At 38.3% G+C, this 22,838-nt stretch overlaps 1 protein-coding gene across 1 annotated transcript in view; it reads left to right on the forward strand.

Annotated features, from left to right (window-relative positions):
• VPS8 (VPS8, CORVET complex subunit) overlaps nucleotides 1-22,838 on the forward strand; it is a gene marked incomplete at its 3' end in the record, with an annotated part of 188,224 nt that overhangs the window by 149,771 nt on the left and 15,615 nt on the right. Inside the window, exons 36-38 of the mRNA XM_021714853.1 lie at nucleotides 4,063-4,152; nucleotides 8,063-8,109; nucleotides 21,456-21,603. Coding sequence (XP_021570528.1) covers nucleotides 4,063-4,152; nucleotides 8,063-8,109; nucleotides 21,456-21,603 — 285 coding nt within the window. The remainder of the gene's footprint in view (nucleotides 1-4,062; nucleotides 4,153-8,062; nucleotides 8,110-21,455; nucleotides 21,604-22,838) is intronic.

Below are 22,838 nucleotides of genomic sequence, written 5' to 3' on the forward strand. Positions count from 1 at the left end.
AAAAAAAAAAAAAAAAAAAAAAAAAGAAATGTAAAGTTTCAGTCTATGCCTCGGATCTACTAAATCAGAAACTGAGGGTAGGGCCCAGCAATATGGGTTTGAACAAGCATCCCCCCTTTTTTTTTTCAAGTCAGGGTCTCATTCTGTCCCTCTGTTACTCACAACTCACTGCAACCTCAACTTCTTGAGCTCAGGCATTCCTTCCACCTCAGCCTCCCAAGTAGCTGGGACTACAGGTGCACACCACCATGACTGACTAATCAAAAAAATTTTTTGTGTAGTCAAGTTCTTACTCTGTTGCCTAAGCTAGTCTCGAACTCCTGGGCTCAAGTGATTCTCGCTCCTCGGGCTCCCAAAGTGCTGAGATTATAGGTGTGAGCCACTGTGCTCAGTCCCCCTCCAAGTGATTCTGGTATATATTTACTCATATTCTTTGCTGTAAAGCAGTGGTCTCCAACTTTTGTCAAATTTTTTATGGACTTATGTGGATGAAGATCGTTTCAGGATGATTCAAGCACATAACATTTATTGTGCACTTTGCTTATGTAATAATATTATTATATTGTATTATATATTTTAAAAAAGGGGCACGGATAGAAGTAAATGAGTAAATAAGATAACGGGCAGGCCATGTGCAGATGACAATAAGTGTCGGATTCTGACTTAAAACCTGCTACTAGATGCAGCTGTACAATTGAAGTACATGAACTCCCTTAGCACTCACTGTTAGGGTTTTGATATGAGTCTACAAGCAATGGATTTATTGTGGTTTCTGTGCAGTCAAATCTCACTGCCAATGTTAATCTGTATTTGCAGCTGCTCCCCAACGCTAGCATCACCACCTCAGCTCTACCTCAGATCATCAGGCATTAGATTCTCATAAGGAGCATGCAACCTAGATCCCTCACATGTACAGTTCACAATAGGATTCGCCCTCCTATGAGATTCTAATGCTGCTGCTGATCTGATAATTCTATCGCAGAACTTAGACGATAATGCCAGCAATGGGGAGTGGCTGTAAATACAGATGAAGTTTCACTGGCTCTTTTTCTGTGGCTGCTTACTTCCTGCTGTGTGGCCCAGTTCCTAACAGGCCATGGACTGGTGCCATTGAGAACCCCTACTGTAGAGTATATACTTACTAGTTAATTGAGATTGATATTTTAAACTTCACTGGATGCTACCACCGTATGAGGGTTTCCATTGTCTCTATATTCCTGCCAGACTTTAAAACTTTGTTAATCTAGTGGATGTGTAATTATATTTCGTTATGTTTTAGATTTATATTTCCTTAATTATTAACAAGGTTGACAGCCTTTTCACCATTTAAATTTTCTCTTTTGTGAAGTGCTTGTTGAAATGCAAAGTTTTTATTTCCACCTTTCTATTTGAATGTAGGATTTCTTTACGCATCATAGATGTTAGTCTCTTTTCAGCATTATATGTTACAAATATCTTCTCCCACCCTGTGGCTTTTCCTTTCAATTTTTTTATGTTTCTTTTTTAAGACAAGTTTTTCTGTTGTTTTGTTTTTTGAGTCAGTTTCAATCTGACACCCAAGCTGGAGTGCAGTGGTACTATTATGGCTCACTGCATCCTCTACTTCCTAGTCTCAAGCCATCCTTCCATCTCAACCTCTCAAGTAGATGAACTACAGGTGCACACCATCACACCCAGCTAATTTTTTCTTTCTTTCTTTTTTGTAGAGACGAAGTCTCACTACATTGTCCAGGCTGGTCTCAAAAAACTGGGCTCAAGCAATTCTCTTGCCTCTGCCTCTCAAAGTACTGGGATTATAGGTGTGAGCCTCTGTACCCAGCCAGTTTTTAAAAAAATAGTCTAAGTAATCATTTTTTTCCCTCTGTAGGTCCTCCTTTTATTCTTGTTTTTTCTCTTTCTTTTTCTTAATCTTTCCATCTGAAAGCAACTTTTGTAAGCAGTATGAGGCAGAGATCCAGTTAATTTTTTAGAATACAGATGCCCAGTTTTTACAGATGCCTTTTCCTATTACTCCCCAGTTGCACCTTGCCCAGGTATATCAAGGAGTATATGCTTGGTCTGTTTTTCTGAGCCTTCTGTTTCACTAGGCTATTTGTCTATCGGCACCATACTATATTTTGTTGCTGTAAGTCTTGATATCTTTAAGAGAGTTTTGGCTTATTGTTTGCTCTTTATATTTCCAAATACATCTTAGAATAAGTTTATCAAGTTCTACCAAAAAATTTTTTAACTTTATGATTCTAATAGGCATTGTATTCAATCTATAATCATTTTGAAGATAATTGGCAATCTTTACAATATTGAGTTCTCCTATCTATGACTGTATTATGGTATAATCCTTTATTTAATATCTTTCTAAAAAATTTTATAATTTTCTCTGTTGTGATTGTCTATCTTTTATTAGATTTACTGTCACCATTTGTATTTTTTGATGCTGTCGCTAATGATCTTTTTAAAAATTTTATTTCCAATGTTAGTATAATATATGGATTTTTGTGAAAGTTTTATTTTATTTCTAGTAACCTAAGGGTTTCCTCATAAGTGGATTTTGAATATTACCACCCTTTCTCTCTTATTCTGGTAAATCTTATTGGTATTAAACCAACCTTGAATTCTGCAGATAAGTGCAACTTGATCCAGATGTACTATTCTTCTTCTACAATGTTGGATTTTATTTTTATTTAGAGTGTTTGTATCAACATTCATGGTTCAGAATGATCTATTCGTTTGCTTTTTTATATTGTCCTGCTGTGTTTAGGTATCAAAGTATTACTAGCCTCATACAATGAGCTGAAAATTTTCCTTTTTTCTATTTTCTGTAAGAGGCTTAGTTAATGTTGGAGTTATTTCTTCGTTAATTCATTGCTAGAACTTACCAGTGAGGCTATTTGTGCCTGGAGTTTTTTCCATATGAGAAATTTTTTGACTACTTATTCAGTTTCTTTCATATTTAAAAATCAATTCAGGCTTTCTATTTCTTACCATGCAATTTATTAAATTATATTTTTTAGGAATTTATTCATTTTGTATATGTATATCCAAATTCTTGGCATAAATTAATTGTTTCTTGTTTCTATAATATCTGTAGAGCGGTGGTAATTTTCCTTTTTTGATTGTGATATTGATTAGTTATACCTTCTCTCTTTTGAGATGTAGTACATTAAAATAGTGTAAACTAAAATTATTTGTGTCAGTTAATTATTCTACAAATACTGCCTACACAATAATTACTAGATATATCATGAATATTGCAGTCACAATAGCTTGTTTAACATGGTATATTTGGTAATATACTATGTTGGTCTACATACAGTCTTTGCATTTAGTCACTTATCATGGTTGTATTTTGTCACAGTTTTCTCAGAGAGAAGGCGCAGTAGGAAAGAATATTAGGTGACAGAAACTGAGTAAGAAGAGAGTTTTAAGAAAAAAAGAATAAGCAGTGGTGTCAAGGAAAGTTCAAGGAGATAGCAGATTAAAAGTTTTAGATTTGACAGAAGTAGGTCTTATTAACAGTGTTTGATTAACAGTGGTTGACATTTTAGTCTCATTTAAATCTTAGGACATTGTTTATTTCTCAAGACACTTCTAGTGTCTGAATCCACCAAGCACCAGAAATTAAGTTTTAGAATTATTAGCTAGAAAAATTGCATCTAAATTCTTTCTAATTTTGTCAAATTATTACACTAAGCTTAAGTGTGAAATTCAGTGACAAGGGATTTGGGAAGCTTTTGTTCCTTCTGTTTCTCCTGTAGATATCATGGCTAAAATCTGGAATTGTGTAGTGCTTTCATGTTCTGTGGATTCTGAATTACCATTTTAAAATCAAATTCTGAGTTTTTACATAGCACATATCTAATTTTGTGTATTTGCAATGTTGCCTTTAAATTGAGGCTCTATGTCAAGGTCTCCTGAGATGCACTGAGGCTCTATGTCAGGGTCTCCTGAGATGCACCATGGAAGCTTGTGACAGTACTGAAGTAGGTAATCATGCCTCACATCTGTGGATATTCTGTTTACAATGAGTTATTAAGGATGACTTTGTCTTTCCTTTAACTCCAGGAACTTGTATCTCTGAAGCCATGTAAAGCTGCAGAGCTGGTTGCTACCCATTTTTCTGGACAGATTGAAGCAGTTATTAAAAAACTTCAGGTAAATGTTAGAAACATATAATGGGGAAAAAAACATCTAGTGGAAAGACAATTATTAAATCTCCACTTAGGTTTTGGTGGAATGTGTGTGTGTGTGTGTGTGTTTGGGAGTTTGCATGATGATCTCTGAATTTGGAAGTGAGGGAGTTCATCTTTATGCATCAAAGAAACATTTTTGGAACTATAATTTATACATATTCTAAATTGTAACCCACAAAAAAGCCTCTCTTTTCCTTCATTTTCTTTTGCTAAAGGACCCACAACCCTGTTCTCTTTGAGATTCATGTTATTTATTCAGAACTTTGTCTCTCTCAGATTACTTTAGTACTATTTAGAATTTTTCTTGGAAAATCTTAACTAGAATGCAATTAAATGAATGCTGAATATTGAGAATCTCACTTAGAAGTACTATTTAATGAACTTAGTATTCTACTTACACAGCAGTGATAGCATCAAGTTTGCTCACTGCTGTTATGGCCACAAGTGATAGAGAGAATAGGACAATGACAGGAACAACCAGAGCTGTTCCTTCAACTCTAGGTTGAAGCACAACCCAGAGTCCTCAAGTGACAATAATAGTGATTGGGAATAGCAGTATAAGTTGAAAACCACAGCAGTGAGTGGGTGGCAATTGGCATGAGAGACAAAAATATGAAATTTATTCATTTAAATACTTATTATGGCCCCACTCTGTACCAGTGTGCTCAGCCCTTAGGACACAAATAAGAATACAGCTTTTCCTTTAATTTTTCTATGAAGCTGAGAAGCACTAATAACTACAGTACAATGTTAAAAGAGCTACATAGAGATATGTAAAAAGTGCTGTAGGAACAAGAGAGGAGAGTGATAGACTATAAGAATATCAGACAAGAATACCCAGAGACACCTGAACTGGTCTTGAATGATTGTTATCAGTTTTTAAGCAGAGAATTGGGAAGTACTTTCAATATAAGAGTATTCTGGGTACATGATGCCTTGAAGGCATGAAGCAGCATGCATGCTCAAAAAATAGTCAGGTCTATGTGAAGCATGATGTGGTGGGGCAGTGGTGGAAGTGGTATTAGATTAACCTGTAAGAGATAAGCTGGAAGAGAGAAGCTAAATTTTAGAGGCTGGAAATTATAGCTTGGGGTCTGATGTTGAACACTCTTGTATGTAATGTTAATAAATTTAAATTGGACTGGGTACTGTGACTCACACCTATAATCCCAGCACTTTAGGAGCCGAGGTGAGAGGATTGCCTGAGCCCACAGGTTCAAGACCAGCCTGGGCAACATGGCAAGACCTTATCTCTACAGTAAACAAGAAAAATTAGCCAAGCATGGTGGCATGTGCCTGTGGTTCCAGCTATTTGGAAGGCTGAGGCAGAAGGATTGCCTGAGTCCAGCAGGTTGAAGTTGCGGTGGCCATGAACATACCACTGCACTCCAGCCTGGACAACAAGAGTAAAATTCCAACTAAAAAAAAAAAGAAATTTAAATTGTATCTTCTGTGTACTGGTGAAGTACTGAAGTGTTTTAAGCAATGGAATGACATTGTTTTATAGAAAATTAACTCTGGATTGCAGTGAGGAGAATGAACTGGCAACGAGAGCAGATGGAGGAGAGAGACCAGACAGAAGGCAGAAGGTCTAGGCAGAAGATGGTGAGAATAGGACTAAGTCAGTGGCAGTGGAGAGGATAGGTACAGGACATATTTGTGAAGTAAAATGTATAGGGCTTGGAAATTAGTTGAATATGTTGGGAGGGGTTAAAAATAACTCCCAGATATCAGGCTTGGTTATCCAGAATGATGAGATACATTAATTCATGATGAAGACTCATCCATTAATTCAGTGAATATTCATGTACTTACTCTGGGCCAACAAAATTAAGTGCTGAGGATACAAAAACATAAATGTGACTCCTGCTCTCAAGGCAGAAGACAAGTCAAAAGACAATTCCAGACTAGTTTGACTTGTATGATGATAGAGCACTGCCCAGGACATGGAGGGACATGAAATTCAGGTCAGTGAAAGGGGGGGATAGGAGGATGTTTTTACTAAAACTAATCTCAACCTCTAGAGCTTCTCTCCTCCTTTAAAAGTCAGCTGTTTTGTGGCACATGCCTGTAGTTCCAGCTACTTGGAAGGCTGAGGTGGAAGGATCGCCTGAACCCAGCAGGTTGAGGCTGTGGTGGCCATGAGCATGCCACTGCACACCAGCCTGGGCGACAGATTGAGACTCCAACTCAAAAAAAAAAAAAAGCCAGCAGTTCTGGTAAATTTAACCTGTTGTAATAGTATTGTAGTCATTGTCCTTTAAAACTTAAGATTATCAATGCAATGTCTTCTTTTTTCTGTCTTTTAAAAATAGTCTTTAAGGATATTAAGAGACAGAGAGGCCTGGTAATTGAATATGTCATTCATCAGACAAATACATAAAAGAAAAAGTGTAATGGATAAGAAAAAGGTGGCTATTTTACTGTGGTCTGTTTGTGAAGTCTTCGACATTCACTTCATTTCATTTTATTTTTTGAATTGGAGCCACCAAGGCTGGAGTGCAGTGGCACGCTCACGGCCACTCCAGCATCAACCTTCTGGGCTCCAGCGATCCTTCTGCCTCAGCCTTCCAAGTAGCCAGAACTATAGGCATGCACTACCCACTCCTGGCTCATTTTTTTATTTTATTGTAGAGACGAGGTCTCACCATGTTGCCCAGGCTGGTCTCGAACCCGTGGACTCAGGCAATCCTCTCACCTCAGCCTCCCAAAGTGCTGGAATTACAGACTTGAGCCACCATGCCCGGCCAACATTTCTTTTAAAGAAATGTTTATTTTACTGTAGAACTTTATTGATTATGCAAGAATCTCACACAGATTTTACAAAGTATATTTACTTTTGATGGCAGGAAATATGTTCTGGCCTATTGTTTTCAGAATTCTTGAAATGAAGCATAAACCAGAATTTAAGTTGTAACCAGAAGGGAAGTCACATAAAATAAAACAAAGTTATAGGAAAATGATAGAAAATCAAAGACTGACAAACATAAGTATATTTTAAAAATCATATTCTAAATTTCAGCTTTAGAGTTCCCTGCTTTTAAGGGTGAAGTTTTTGTCAATAAATAAATAAATAACAAAAACAAAAAAGAAGAAAACAATTTTTGCTTAAGTTTCCCAAGAACTAAGAAACATTATTTATATTTATGTGGTATTTGAAGGTTTATCTCATTTAATCCTCATAGAAGGCATAGGCTGTAGTGAGGATTCACATAAGGAAACTGAATTTCTCAGAGAATAAGTGATTTGCACAAAGTCACATAGTGAGTAAATGGCAGAAACAGAACCCAGATTTTATGGCATGTTGATTGCTAACATGTTGCAATTTGATTGTCTGTCTCCTGTAGTTGATTATATTGTTAATGGGCTTCTTCTGGTGGTTGTTAACTTGGGCCTCAAACTTCCTCCTCCCTAGATGAACTATATCACAGCAGCCCATTGTCACAGGAGGACCAGGTGAGGCAGAGTTTTGGCTGCACCTATCAGTACAGCCAAAACTCACCATCAGCAGAGCAGTTCCTAGCACTTGCCACTCCAAGGTTCTTTGTGCTCGAAACAGCTCTGGCATTTGCTTAGAAAAGGTCTTTTTTATTTATGGTGATAACAGGATGTTTATGTTCCTTTTGCTCTCAAAATTGACTGTGCAGAATTAGTTAGAATTGTTAGAATTCTAACAGGACATTAGTTAGAATTGTTAACAGGACATAAAGGACCTCTAATGATTCTTTAAAATTTCTTAGATATGTACAAAGGGTTTAGGGAAAATAGCCAGATATCTGTACATTTTGAAGGCATGATTTAGAAAAGCTCCTTACCATGGCATAATTTGAAAATTTGTTTTAATATTTTTTTTTTATTGTTTTTCTATTCAGAACCAGGTTTTGCTTTTCAAATTTTTGAGGAGTCTTCTTGACCCAAGGTATGTTAATAAACTTTAGTTTTTCATAATACATAAATGAGAAATAAAAGGAAGTTAATTGAGATTTAGATACCAACTTATAGTATCCACATAGTACAGTTAGCTCTTGATTTTTAATATTAGTGGGAGTAACTGTTACATACAGCATATGAAAATACATGGTCTGAAAGATAGATTCTGTCTTGAGGTAATACTTTCTACATAGTACAGTTAGCTCTTGAGTTTTAATATTAGTGGGAGTAACTGTAACATAGAGCATACATGGTGAGTTCTTATTAGTGTGAATAAAATAATGAAGCCATGCCATGAGGAAGAATTTGATGATCCTATACCTTCTGATTTCTATCCTGGCTTCATTCCTACCTATTCCTTATTTCATACTGGAAATTGATAACTCTATTTCCAGTAAAGTCAATACCTGGTTCCCAGCCTACCTCTAAAGTTATTACCTTTTAACTCTCACTTGATGTATTTAGTTTTAAGTAACTTGCTAGTGGTGAAGTAAGGGAAGTTTAAATGTGTTTTTTCAACTACTACTTGGGTACTTATCAAATAAAAAAAACCCCAAGGAGATGATGAAATTAGTAAGCAAAGCAGTTCTGCATATGAGCTCTTAAGGTTTTGCTGTGACTGAGCAGAATACGTTGGGAATTGAGTATAATAATATCCTCTAAGATAGTCACTCTAAACAAGAAGTGTATATCAGAATCACCTATGAAGCTTTTAAAAATACAGATGCCTCGGCCCAAACCTAGAATCATTGGGAGTGGGGATATTTTGATGTATACCTAGAGTTAAGCAACACTGGCTTAAGTGTGTTATTCCAGGATGGCATAAACTTTCATATCAGACATGCAAACTCTAGGTTTTATTGCAATATACACTGACCATTGAAAACAACTACTTACTTTAGCAATTGTGATATTAATTTTGGTTATTCCAGTGTTCTGTGATATTTTAAAATACCGAAATACCAATAGTATTGTTGATTGTAAAAAATATTTTAAAGCTCAGTCACTTAAATCTTGACAGGTTATGCTGCATTTAAATTTAGAGTCAAGCCGGGCTTGGTGGCTCAGCCTGTAATCCCAGCACTTTGGGAGGCTGAGGTGAGTGGATTGCCTAAGCCCACGGGTTCAAGACCCGCCTGGGCAACTTGGTGAGACCTCATCTCTACAATAAAATAAAAAATTAGCTGGGCGTGGTAGCGCGCGCCTTTAGTTCCAGCTACTTGGAAGGCTGAAGCGGAGGGATCGCCGGCGCCTAGCAGGTCGAGGCTGCGGTGGCTGGGAGCGGCCACTGCACTCCAGTCTGGGTAACAGAGTGAGACTCCAACTCAAAAAATAATAATAATAAAATTAAATAAATAAATAAATAAATAAATAAATTTAGAGTCAAACAAACGTGTATGTTTAGATGTTAAGAAAAAGCAGTCTGATTACATACACCCCTCCACCTGTGTTCAAGACTTTTTCAAAGTATCTGTGTTTTAATTCCCTGTTCTGAGGTTAGTATTGCTGCTAGACATCTTTTTAAAATTCTCTCAGTCTGCTTGGGCCCTAATTCTACTCCTGTAATTAACAGGTGGAGTTAATTAGGATTGGAGTTGAGGATAAGAGGGAAGAAAGAGAGCTGGAAAGAAGATGGAGAGAGCTGGAAGGGGGAGACATGAGAGTGGGGAGGACAAAGGAGGACTGAGCTGGGGAAAGAGGAGGGAAACAATTAGCCCACGTCCCAGCCTTTCTCCAGAGCCTGTCCTCCTCTTTTTTAGTGGCATGTTTCTCTCTGTTCCTCCTCCATGCTTCCCCCAGTGTTACATTCAGTCTCTCCTCTTCCCCTAGGACAGTTTAGTTAGTTAGTTTGTTTATTTATTTGTTTCTTTGTTTGTTTGTTTGTTTATTTTGAGTCGGAGTCTCACTCTGTCACCCAGACTGGACTGGAGTGCAGTGGCCGCTCCTGGCCACCGCAGCCTCTACCTGCTGGGCTCCGGCGATTCTTCTGCCTCAGCCTTCCAAGTAGCTGGAACTACAGGCATGCACTACCATGCCCTGCTAATTTTTGATTTATTGTAGAGATGAGGTCTTGCCAAGTTGCCCAGGTGGGTCTCGAACCCGTGGGCTTAGGCAATCCACTCACCTCAGCCTCCCAAAGCGCGGGATTACAGGCTGAACCACTGAGCCCGGCTATGGGTGGTTTATTTTAACCAAGTTATTTTCCTTAACTGTCCTACCTAGAGAGACTCAAATTGGAAGGACAGAGGAAGCTCAGCTTTGAACTGGCATTTTCTCAGATGTAGTAACCAAACATTACTTTAAGACCTAGTGTTCTGCTTTGAGAGTTCCAAAACTTGGATTGATTGTATTTTATCCTCTTACTTTATGTCTTATATAGGAGGCAGGCATAGGTTTAGATTGTGTTTTATATTTATTTTTTAATTTGATGTTTGGCATTTCAATCATTTTTATATAAAGAACAAATACAAATAACATTTGCTTTGGCATCACAATCATTACTTAAACTTCACAGTAATAAAAATGGTAACTCACAACAGTATCAGAGGTCTTCAATGGAAAATCTTGCTCAGTTATCACCTATACCTACATTTGAAAGGTGTTAAATAGATAAGACTCTAAGTATGCTGTGAAAGTAGTTTTGTGTACCATCAATCCACAAATAATTTCACATTTACTTCAGAAACAGGTATAATTTATCTCCCTAAGATAACCCTATCCCAGAATAATTACTCTAAATTAATTTGTCACACATCATTCCTTTCCTGTCATATCAGTTCAGTTGCAAGGTCCTCTCTTACCAACCTCAGAAGGAAACAGTGCACCCACAGCCCTTTCTCTTCCTTTCTCTCAAAAGCAACATGACCTGGAATGGCATCACTCTGAAACCAGCCAAATCTCCATCTTTACTCTTGACTAGCAGAAACTAAGAGCCTTGAATTAACCAGATTGCTATCTTAGCTCCGCCTTTTTAAGAAAACTCACCTGGTATATTAATCTGCATCCAGTATGCTTTGAGAGGTATACTTTTTAAAAAATTTCTTTATTTTTTTATAGAGACAGAGTCTTGCTCTGTCACCCAGGCTGGAGTGCAATGGCATGATTTTAACTCACTACTGCCTTGATCTCTTGGGCTCAAGTAATCCTCTAGCCTCAGCCTCCCAAGTAACTGAGTGTAGAGGTTTGCTCCACTAGACCCAGCTAATTTTTTAATTTTTATTTTCTTTGAGTCAGAGTCTCACTCTGTCTCCCAGACTGGAGTGCAGTGGCATAGTCACAACTCTCTTGCAGCTTCAACCTGCTGGGTTCATGCGATCCTTCCACATCAGCCTCCAAAGTAGCTGAGACTACAGACATGCACAACCACATCTGACTTAATTTCTTTTATTTTTTGTAGAGGTGACATCTTGGTATGTTGTCCAGGCTGGTCTCGAATTCCTAACCTCAAGCAATCCTTCACCTCAGCCTCCCAAAGTGCTAGGATGACAGGCTTGAACCACTGTGCCCAAATGAGAATCCCATTTCTTGAATTCATCATATTTGATCCTCTTTGTCTTACATAGAAGGCAAGCATTAATTTAGTTTATGCTTTAAACTTATTTTTGAATTTGACAAATTTCAAAATTATTTGTTTGACATTCAAATCTTTTTTTTTTTTTTTGAGTTGGAGTCTCACTCTGTCACTCAGCCTCGACCTGCTGGGCTCTGGCAATCCTTCTGCCTCAGCCTTCCAAGTAGCTGGAACTACAGGCGCACTACCACGCCTGGCTAATATTTTTATTTTTATTGTAGAGATGAGGTCTCACCAAGTTGCCCAGGCGGGTCTCGAACCCGCGGGCTCAGGCAATCCACTCACTTCGGTCTCCCAAAGCACGGGATTACAGGCTGAGCCACCGAGCCCAGCCTCAAATCATTTTTATATAAGGAGTATTTTCAATTATAGAATCTCAGATTAACTCATAAAAGTCTGTTTAACCCACAGTGTAAATATATATTTATGATAATGCTACTAATATAATGAATTCTGGACTGAGGGAAAAAAAATTAGGTTAAGGTTGAGTACAGAGGGAGTAAGGAAAGAGGAAATCTTCCCTTTCTTGTTTTCAGTGCTGTTGTTAGACTAAGCTTTGAATTTTAGAAAGTTTTTCTTTGGTGCCCTTTGGACTCTACCTTCCCATCCATTCTGCCTGGTTCTTTTCTTTTCTTTTTTTTCTTTTTTTTTTTTGAGTTGGAGTCTCACTCTGTCACCCAGACTGGAGTGCAGTGGCACTCTCCCAGCCACTGCAGCCTCGACCCGTTGGGCTCTGGTGATCCTTTTGCCTCAGCCTTCCAAATAGCTGGAACTACAGGCACGTGCTACCATGCCTGGCTAATTTTTTGATTTATTGTAGAAATGAAGTCTCTCCAGGTTGCCTAGGCAGGTCTCGAACCCTCGGGCTCAGGCACTCCACTCACCTCAGCCTCCCAAGGTGCGGGATTATAGGCTGAGCCACCGAGCTCGGCTGCCTGGTTCTTTTCAAGGGCAAAGGTTGCCTGTACCTCTTCAAGCTCTCTACTTCATAAGCACACTCAAATTTAGAGTATACTTCATAGATTTTAAAAATCCAAATTATTTCTCCATGCCCCAGTCTAAATTCTTTTCTAATTGTTTTGTCAATTCTGTATTATGTGTCACTTTTATGGTGAGGAATATACATTGAATACAATGAAGCATATAAAGATGGAAGAAAAAAAAATCTTGTTCTAATATCAGTTGACCTTAGGGTAAGAAGAAAGAAGCTAGTGTGGACTAGTTTACAGAATGACTGACTTATCACATTTTAGCCTTTTAAAATGACTATGCTCATTAAGTAACCTGAAGTAAAGGAGTGGAGTCTTGTCAGGTTCTGGGAAACCAGTTTTTCTAAGGGAGTGTGGAAAAGATGCATCAAGCATAGGTAGACGGCCCTGTCTGGCAGCTTTCACTGACAGCCAGCTCTAGATTATTTTTGCCTATGTTTCTTGCCTTTCTGTTATTTTTAAACAGTAGATCTGTTTAACCTCCAGATTTTTCCCCCTGTAAAACTCCTAAACAAGCATTCTGGAGAGTAGGGATAAAAGAAAATGGATATCTTGAGATGAGGACTGCTTATATGTATGTATCATCTCAGAATGGTGCCTTTTTTGCCCTTGCCCCCGAAACCTGCCTTAATAGGATCCTCATTCCTGTATATATTATTTGTACATACTTTTTTTTTTTGAGTTGGAGTCTCACTCTGTCTCCCAGACTGGAGTGCAGTGGCCACTCCCGGCCACCGCAGCCTCACCTGCTGGGCTCCAGCGATCCTTCCGCCTCAGCCTTCCAAGTAGCCGGAATTACAGGCGTGTGCTACCATGCCAGGCTGATTTTTTGATTTATTGTAGAGATGAGGTCTCACTGCCCAGGCAGGTCTCGAACCCACGGGCTCAAGCAATCCACTCACTTCAGCCTCCCAAAGGCGCGGGATTATAGGCTGAGCCACCGAGCCCGGCTTGTTTGTACATACTTAATTTAACATTTACATGTGGTCATCAAGTCATTTTTGAGGGCATAACTTTAATTTGTCAACAGCATTTTTAAGGTATAAGCAGTTTGCCTATATGTATTAAGAATATGGAGAGAAAACAATTTCTTTCTAGTTCTTAGTTCACCTGAAAACAACAGTTAGTCTAACAAAGAAAAACAGTGGAAGAAAACAGATTGCTAGCTGAATTCGTATGTATATTTCTCTACCAATTACCCAATTTCTTTAAGTTATCTTTGTTATGTAAATAATTTCATCAGTTGAACTAATTGACCTACAAAGATATTGATGGCATCTGGACATAAAGAGATTAGATTGTTTTGGGAAGAGAGGAGGGAGTTAATCCTCCAGAAGCAAATTACTTGCCTGAATTGAGGCCAACAGCTTGGGAGAGAAAGGATTTGTATCCTCTTCCAGTTCTTTCCTTTGGGACAGCTGCTGCATAAAGCCCCACTCCCTGAGTGCATTCCTGCTGGCCCCAAATTCTCACAGGAGTTCTCCTGATACATTTCATCCACACACTGGTCCTTTGTTCAGTGGGATAATATAAAAGGACACATGTTTTTTTGTGAGGCTATGAGCTGCATAAGGAATAAGGAGAATGTGCAAGTATATTTATATTCAGAATATTTTGTTTCCTCAGTATGATTTTCCAGGTAATGTTGATTGAACCTTTGTTAACCGTGGCCTGGAGGCCTCTGAAATATATAGTACAGTTTTCTTGTAGGAAAAAACAAACAAACAAAACACATAATATATCACATTATATTTGAAAGTGTTTTATCAAAATAAAGTAAAAATCGAGCCTTACTAAGAAAATTAGTAACTTTGTACAAACAGTGAGCAAAATATAGATTATGAAAATGGTTATACCCTGAGTTTTAGTTGAATCTGTCATTATTTCTGTGGATATTTTGAAAGGATCTTGACAGTGTTGAAATAGCATATTTAAAGATTATGACCCACCTGGGCAACTTGGCGAGACCTCATCTCTACAATAAATCAAAATGAGCCAGACGTGGTAGCACACGCCTGTAGTTCCAGCTACTTGGAAGGCTGAGGTGGAAGGATTGCTGGAGCCCAGCAGGTTGAGGCTGCGGTGGCTGGGAGCGCCCACTGCACTCCAGTCTGGGTGACAGAGTGAGACTCCAACTCAAAAAAAAAAGAAAGAAAATTAGAAAGGTAACTATGTCCCTGAACTTTAACATATAAAAATATATACTTCAGTGAGTGCTTGCAGTGGACAAAATAATTGTCAGTTTGGCCAGACTCACCCCTAGGTTTCATATCTTTAGTTAGTATTTTGCCAGCAACACAAATTCAGCCTTTTAAATCTGAGCACACTATTGCCTCCTAATCTTTAGTCTCTCACTCTTGCTCTATATAACCTCCATGCATTTGTTTCATTAGTCAATAGTTATTTATAGTGAGACTGCTTTTTATACTCACTTTTCCCACCCAAGCCTATTCTTTTTTTTTTTTTTTTTTGAGTTGGAGTCTCACTGTCACCCAGACTGGAGTGCAGTGGCCGCTCCCGGCCACCGCAGCCTCGACCTGCTGGGCTCCGGCGATCCTTCCGCCTCAGCCTTCCGAGTAGCCGGAATTACAGGCATGCGCTACCATGCCCAGTTGATTTTTTGATTTATTGTAGAGATGAGGTCTCGCTGCCCAGGCGGGTCTCGAACCCGCGGGCTCAGGCAATCCACTCACCTCAGCCTCCCAAAGGCGCGGGATTACAGGCTGAGCCACCGAGCCCGGCTCAAGCCTATTCTTTTTTTAAAGTTTTCTCTCTTAGCAAATAACACCATCCACTCATTTATTTCATCTAGCAATTTACTGAGTAGCCACAACATACTAAGCACTTGACAGGCATGGGAGATAAAAAGGTAAGTAAGATAGGACCCTGCCTTCAGATAATTTGCACTCTAATGGAGGAGTTGGAAAAAAGCAGGCAGTTACATATTGTGTAAGTGTCTAAAATAAAATCCTGCGAGTGATGATCAAGTTATTTTCCTTTACCCAATTCCATTCCACCTTCTCACCACATCACACAAAATCAGTCATCAAAGTCTATAAACTCTACCCCTTTCATACATCTTGTATGTGAGTGTTCCTTTTGTCTCTTCCCCCTCTACCCTGGTTTAGACACTCAGCGTCCCTCTTCTGGTCTCTTTTGTTAGTTTCCCAACCAGCCTTTCTAAGTTTTGTCTTTCATTTTTAAATTTTTGAGCAGGCAGATAATGATAATGTTTCCCTCCCCTTTCTCAAAGTTCTTTCAATTCCAGTTACCCAAGATAAAATTCAGTCTTCCTGGTGTACAGGGCCTGTCTTGATCTGATTCAGCCTCTCTTTCCAGCCTCCTTTTCTTCCACCTTCCTGTTTCTCTTTTGTCTTTTATTCCTCAGTGGTACTGAGCTGTTTGTTCATAGGATATGCTCCACGTTGTCATTCCTCTCTTTGCATACCTGTTCCTTCTTCTTCATCCATGTTGCTTTTATGAGAACAGTTTGCCTATATGTATTAAGAACCTTAAAATTGTTGTAGGAGAGAAAATATAATTTCTTTTCAGTTCTTAGTTGAGACACTCCCCTGAAAACAAAAGTTAGACTAACAAAGTAGTGTGTAACACATGCTATAGCCGTGGTACAGAAGAGGCCCCAGTTCAGGAGTATTTCTCTCTCAAGGCAGTGGCTTAGGGGATTTGCTTAAATACTCTTTAACAAAGAGTCATAAATCTTACATAATGGAAAGACAAAGGGGATTGTAGTTCCAGTCTACTGGAAAGGCGGGGAAATGTGAGAGAATAGTCAGATCTGTTTCCAGGTTCCTCTGGAGCCAGGCTGTACCTTCTCTGGGCCAGTAAGCAAATGCTGTCCCCAGTAAGAAAGGATTTATGTCATGCCATCAGGCAAATAGAGGCTGAGGCAGAGTGAACCCCTATATTCTCAGTCTTTAACTTAACAATCCTCAGTATTTTGGGGAGAAGTATTTTTATTTCCTTCAGTTCCCTTTTGAAACTCTACTTTCAGAAAGTTTCACATATTAAAAACTGAGTGAGTAGCTTGGGAGAGATTTGGGTTAGAGTTTTTAAAGATAAGAGATTGGCAAAGGAGAAGAAAACATGAAACTAGAAGAAAGAACAAATATGAACACATTGTTCCATATCCTGTTGAAACACTCTTTTAGACCTGAGAATAGTCAGTTCAGTTGAACAGTTGTGTCTTATTTCTGGAGGTGGTGTCGTAGGTGGGTTTTTTTTAATGAAAGTCAGTTTTCTGTATGGTGTAGGCAAACAGGTATTTAGTAAGAGACATTTCTATGAAAGCAAAAAACTGAAGGTTAATGTCTGAAGCAGTCTGTAAGCCAGTCTTTCTGGCGGGCAGCCAGCTGAGAAGGTTTTTAGATTTGTGTTCAAAGTATCTGCAGTGGGGGTAGAAGTAGACAGTGGTAATCAGATTTTTCTGGATTACAGTTTACATCAAATGTGTCAGTAAACTTTTTTCTATAAATAAGTTATTGTGTGATTTCTCCAAAGTTTATATTCAGTTGACTACCTTTTGCAGGACTTGCTTTAGGAAAAGCATGGTTTAAATTTTTACTGATTTCAAGACAGATAGGTGGGGAAAAAATTGGAAATGTTATTATGGGAGCTGTAACCAGGTATTAGAGGAAACTAAGAATTCAGGATTTAATCTAGAAAATAATGAAACTCAAAAACAGTGGACAGGTCTAGAATTAGATAATAGGCATACTATAGTTTTCTTTTGAAACATAATTTATATACTTTAAAACATATTTAAACATTACCTTTTGAAACATAATTTTTCTTTTTACAGTCACTCTGATTTTATTAGAGTTGTTCATAGTAATTACACTAATTGTAAAATACATTTTAGCCTTATTATACTTTCCCTGATTATTTGCATGAAGTGTGGCAAGAATAACTGTATAGGTTCTTTTTTTAATCTGCAAGGTTAGAATTTATTATAAGAAATCTCAGATTAGACCTTTAAAAGGCTAGGAAGCCAAGTCATGGACTCACATCAGATTTTACCTACAGTTCCTGGGTGAATTCTTCTTTTCTTGAGGTTCCCCAAAATATTCTGAGATTCCTGGGCTTGTCAGAAAGTGACATTCCTTATTTACCACAAGACTAGAAACCTTGTAAGGGTGTTGTGTAGACAAGGGCTCCTTAAAGCAAACCTTAATTTCTTATAGTCTGGTCATGTTTGAAATTATGGCATCCCAATCTGTGTAGAATTGGATATTCATATATTTTGTATTCATTTATATTAAGCCATTAAAATGTTATTGGTAACAAATTGCTATGTAAAAAGTCATTGCATTTAAAGCCATTTATAAAATAAGCCTTTATCTTTCAAACAATTTTTGTTTTGACAAGAGTAAAGCTCTTGAACACAAACACATGACAAATGGACTTTTCTTTGTGTTCCAAATATGATTCCTTTGCTTGTGTTATTTTTATTTTCTGCATTTGTATATAACTGTACTTTACAGAATAAAGCAGATATAGGAGATTTTTTTCTTTAAAAAAAAAAAATTGGGGATTAACAGAAAGAAATGTTAACGCTAGGCCTATGGGCATGATGACTCTTTCCAGGCTTCTCAGGAAGACATTAAGAACAAAGAATGAGCCAGGCTCGGTGGCTTAGCCTGTAATCCCACGCCTTTGGGAGGCTGAGGTGAGTGGATTGCCTGAGCCCGTGGGTTCGAGACCCGCCTGGGCAACTTGGCGAGACCTCATCTCTATGATAAATCAAAAATTAGCTGGGTGTGGTAGCACACGCCTGTAGTTCCAGCTACTTGGAAGGCTGAGGTGGAAGTATCGCCGGAGCCCAGCAGGTCGAGGCTGCGGTGGCCGGGAGCGGCCACTGCACTCTAGTCTGGGTGACAGAGTGAGACTCCAAAAAAAAAAAAGAAAAAAAGAGCAAAGAATGATGGTCAGAATTTAGTTCTCATTTCTCCCCCATCCAAGGTCTGTGTGACAGGAATTGGCATTTCCTGGTGGAAAACATCCAGGTTTCTAAAAAAACAACTCAGGGACATATGTTAAGATGTTATCTAATTTCTACAGGTAACCAAACATCTTGTGGCTCTAACCTGTTGAAGGTGCTATTGTTTTAAGCTATTATCATTTTCTTGCTTATCATGTTGCTCACTTACTTCTGAAGTCTAGGTAGGTTTCTGGAATTTACCTTGAAAAGGACTCAGGATTTTTCTTTATTTCCATGCTCGGGGGACAGGGGAGGGCAGACTGTCTCTAAGAAAGGTCCTTCCTCTGTCTCAGACCCATTCTGTCAGGTGGAGGGTTAGGATTTTGATTTTATTTCTCATCCCACACGTTAAGGACTTAGTCCTACAAAACTGCCCTCTTCAGACACTAAGCAGAAGCCTCAGGTTACCTTTTGCTTCTGACTGTCTTTAAGTTGAGATTTCTTCAGTCACCTCCTCTGGTTCAATTAATTTGCTAGAGCGGGTCACACAATTCAGGGAAATTCCTTATTTACATTTCCTCCTTTATTATCAATGATATTACAAAGGATAAGATGTGAGGAGACAGAAGAGATGCCCAGGGCAAGCTATATGGGAAGGGGTGAGGAGCTTTTATGGCCGCTCAGAGTACATGACCCTCTAGGCACTTACACATGTTCAGCAATCCAGACGACTCCCGAGCCTAGTCCTTTTGGCTTTTGTAGAAGTTTTATTATGGAGACATGATTGATTGCATCATTGGCTATTGGTGGCCAATTCAATCTTCAACTTTTCTTCCCTCTCCAGAAGTGTAGGGGGTGAGGTGGGACTGAAAGTTTCAACCCTCTAGTCACATGGTTGGTTCCTCTGGCAACCAGTCCCCATCCTGAGGCTACTTAGGGGCTTCCAGCCCTCAGTCATCTCATTAGCATGCAGAAAGATACTTGTACTTTGGAGATTTTAGGAGTTTTAGGAGCCATGTGCCAGGAACCAGGGGCAGAGACAAATATATATATTTCTTATTATATTATAATATTACAGTCCCATGTAGAGAACTACCATTTTCCTGGATTTATCATGTGCTAATCCAATTTCTCCATGTAGAGCTTTCTGACAGGATTCATTCCTAGCTATCTCTGACTTTATAGCCTTAGTTTCTGTAATTTTCTCTCTATTCTGTTTCCCTCTGTTTGAAGGCAGTCTAATTTCCAGTCAGCTCAGTTTAATTCAATGTATATTTACATTGAATTGCCGAGTAATATTTATTATGTGCCATTATTATGTTAATGCTAGAGAAGCAAAGATGAATGCAACATGGTTTTTCCTCCATGGAGTTTACAATGTAGTTGGGGACACCGACACATATACAGATAATTTTCAAGTTATACAGTAAGCACTAAGATGGTAGTATACCTAGGAAATAGCCAGTCACTGAGCAAATTTCTGTATTAACGGCAATTGTGAGATACCAAAAAAAAGCTTGAAAACTTGTTTTTTGGAATTCATAGCCAATTTTGAGGAGGTACTGAATTAGTTCATCGGCAAATATTAAAAACCCTAAGCAGTAGAAATTTTGTTTATTACTCAACCTCTGATCAGGACTGAGTATCACATACTCTTAAATTAGGAAAAGTATCCTATGTCTAAATATAATCCCTTCTTCTGTAACTCAAGCCTCCTATAGTAACAATAGGAGTGCTGTTCATTTATGGAGTAATTATAAAACCCAAATAGTTCTTTCTGGAGTCCAGAGATTCACACTCTGTGGATATTGGTGCACTGCATGGTTACTGGTGTGCTTAGAGACTGGTCTCCTCAGCTCTTGGGACAACCAGAGTCCTGCATGAGCAATCTTATTTCACTTTAGTGGGTCATGCACATATTGCCATTTTCTGTGTGCTACAATATGAGAAAAGTTGGAAGAAGGCTAGTTTGCTAAGAAATCATTTTTCTATTAACCCTATTCCAGATGTTTATGTAAGGAGTTCTAGTGGAGGAATTCTGAAGAGAAGATAGCATTTTCAGAACTGACGTCTTTTGGAGCCAGAGAGAAGATTCTTAGGTCTCTAATGAGCTTGATTTCCTAAGTAGTTCCTTTTGGCCAACAGTTGAGTGCCCAGCATGATTAAATTAGTACACGACTTTCAAAGCTTTTATGTAGGCATTGTGAATAATGGTCTTTGTGAGTAGCTGGCATACAAGGCAAATGAACTCATAAGTATTGTGTATCTTATTATTCATCACTTTTTATCTGTTTTAACAGTAATCAAAAAAGTTAGCCCTAACTACGTGCAAGACACTGGTTGGCTTCAAAAATTTATTAGGGAGAAGACACCTTCCCTTGCAGAGTTTATAGTCTTTTAGAAAAGACAGGTAAAAAAGTGAGGAAGTAATTGCAATGTGTTGTGATTGGTACTATGTATAGAAGACAATTATTGAGCCTGGAAGATCGTTTATTATATATAATTAATTATGGATTAAATTGTTTAGACAATTGAATGAGTCTTCTTGTTTCTCTTAAAACAAAGTATACATTTTGGTAGGATTTAGAAGAGTCTCAACTGAATATTATTTCTGTAATTATTCAACGTAAACTGAGAAATGCTGCAACTTAGAATGCCTCTGATATAATGTACAGTTCAGTCAAATAACCTAAGTAAAGTTGAGTCTTTCAATCCACACTTTTACCTAACCAGAAAGTAGTGTTGGTTTTAACTTAATATACTTATCAGTAGCCTTAATTATAGATGTGATCAAATAGTGTTACAATTTAGTGTTCTCTTACCTTTTATGTTTTTAGGGAAGGTATTCATGTAAACCAAGAAATGCTACAAATATCCCCCTGTATCACAGAGCAGTTCATTGAGCTGTTGTGTCAGTTCAACCCAGACCAACTTATAGAGACACTGCAAGTTCTCGAGTGCTACCGTCTGGAAGAAACTATTCAGGTAAGATCAACAGTTTAGAAGAGACAAGAAGAAACTTTTCCTTAACATTCCCCATTTAACAGATGAGGTGAGTAAATAGAAAATATTTCTTTTTTTTTTTAATCCTCATAAGTTCCTGGTTGAGACAGTCTTCTGAAAACCAAAGTCGGGTGGAAGAGATCTCAGTTCAGAAGGATTTTTTTCCACAATGCAGTGGCTTAGGGACTTTGCTTAAACAGTATTTTAACAAAGAGCCATAAATCTTATAGTGACAAGACAAAGGAGAGGGCAGTTTCAGTCTTGTAAAAGGAGGGAAGATAGTAAAATCTGTTCCTAGATTCCTCTGATGCCTGCCAGTGCTTTCTCTGGGCCAATAAACAAATGCTGTCTCCAGTAAGGAAGGTTTATATCTTGCCATCAGGCAAACAGAGCCTGAGGCAGAGTGTTTCCCTGCGTTTTCAGTGTCTTTAACAATCCTTGGTATTTTGGGGAGAGGTATTTTTATTTCCTTCAGTCCTCCCGCTTAACTTTGAAACTTTACTTTCCAAAAGTTTCACATGTTAAAATACCAAGTGGGTAGATTTGGAGAGATTTGGGCCAGAGGTTTTAATGTAGGAGGTTGGCAAAAGGGGAGAAAATCATAGATTGGGACAAGTAGAAAGGAACAAATTTGGGTATATTGTTCCATATCTTATTAAAACATTCTCTTGATCATGAAAATAGGTCAGTTGAGTGAAACAGTTGCATCTCATTTCAGAAGATGGTGTTGTTAAGCGGGTTTCCATCCAAGTTAGGTCTCTATATGGTATAGGCAAACAGCTATTTAATAAAAGGCATTTCCATGTAAACAAAACAAAAACAAAGAGTAATGTTTGGAACGTTCTATGAACTAGTCTCTGGGTCTGGAGCGCAGCCAGCTGAGAAAATTTTAATTTGTGTTTAAAGTATATACAGTTGTGGTGGAAGCAGGAAGTGGCAATCTGATAGATTTTCCTGGATTGCAAGTGTTCCCAAGAACTTTCTGTCCATAAATAAGTTGTGGTGATTTTTCCAAGCTTATAACAAGTTGAAGTTGTGTAGCTTTAGCTTGCAGGGCTTCAGGAAAAGCAGTTTTTTTTGTTTTGTTATTGTTTTTTTGTTTTTTGAGTTGAGTCTCACTCTGTCACCCAGACTGGAGTGCAGTGGCTGCTCCCGGCCACCGCAGCCTCGACCTGCTGGGCTCCGGCGATCCTTCCGCCTCAGCCTTCCAAGTACCG

The sequence above is a fragment of the Carlito syrichta genome, unplaced genomic scaffold (assembly GCF_000164805.1).
Source record: "Carlito syrichta isolate Samal-C Ts95f unplaced genomic scaffold, Tarsius_syrichta-2.0.1 Scaffold305827, whole genome shotgun sequence".
Classification (NCBI taxonomy): Eukaryota; Metazoa; Chordata; class Mammalia; order Primates; family Tarsiidae; genus Carlito; species Carlito syrichta.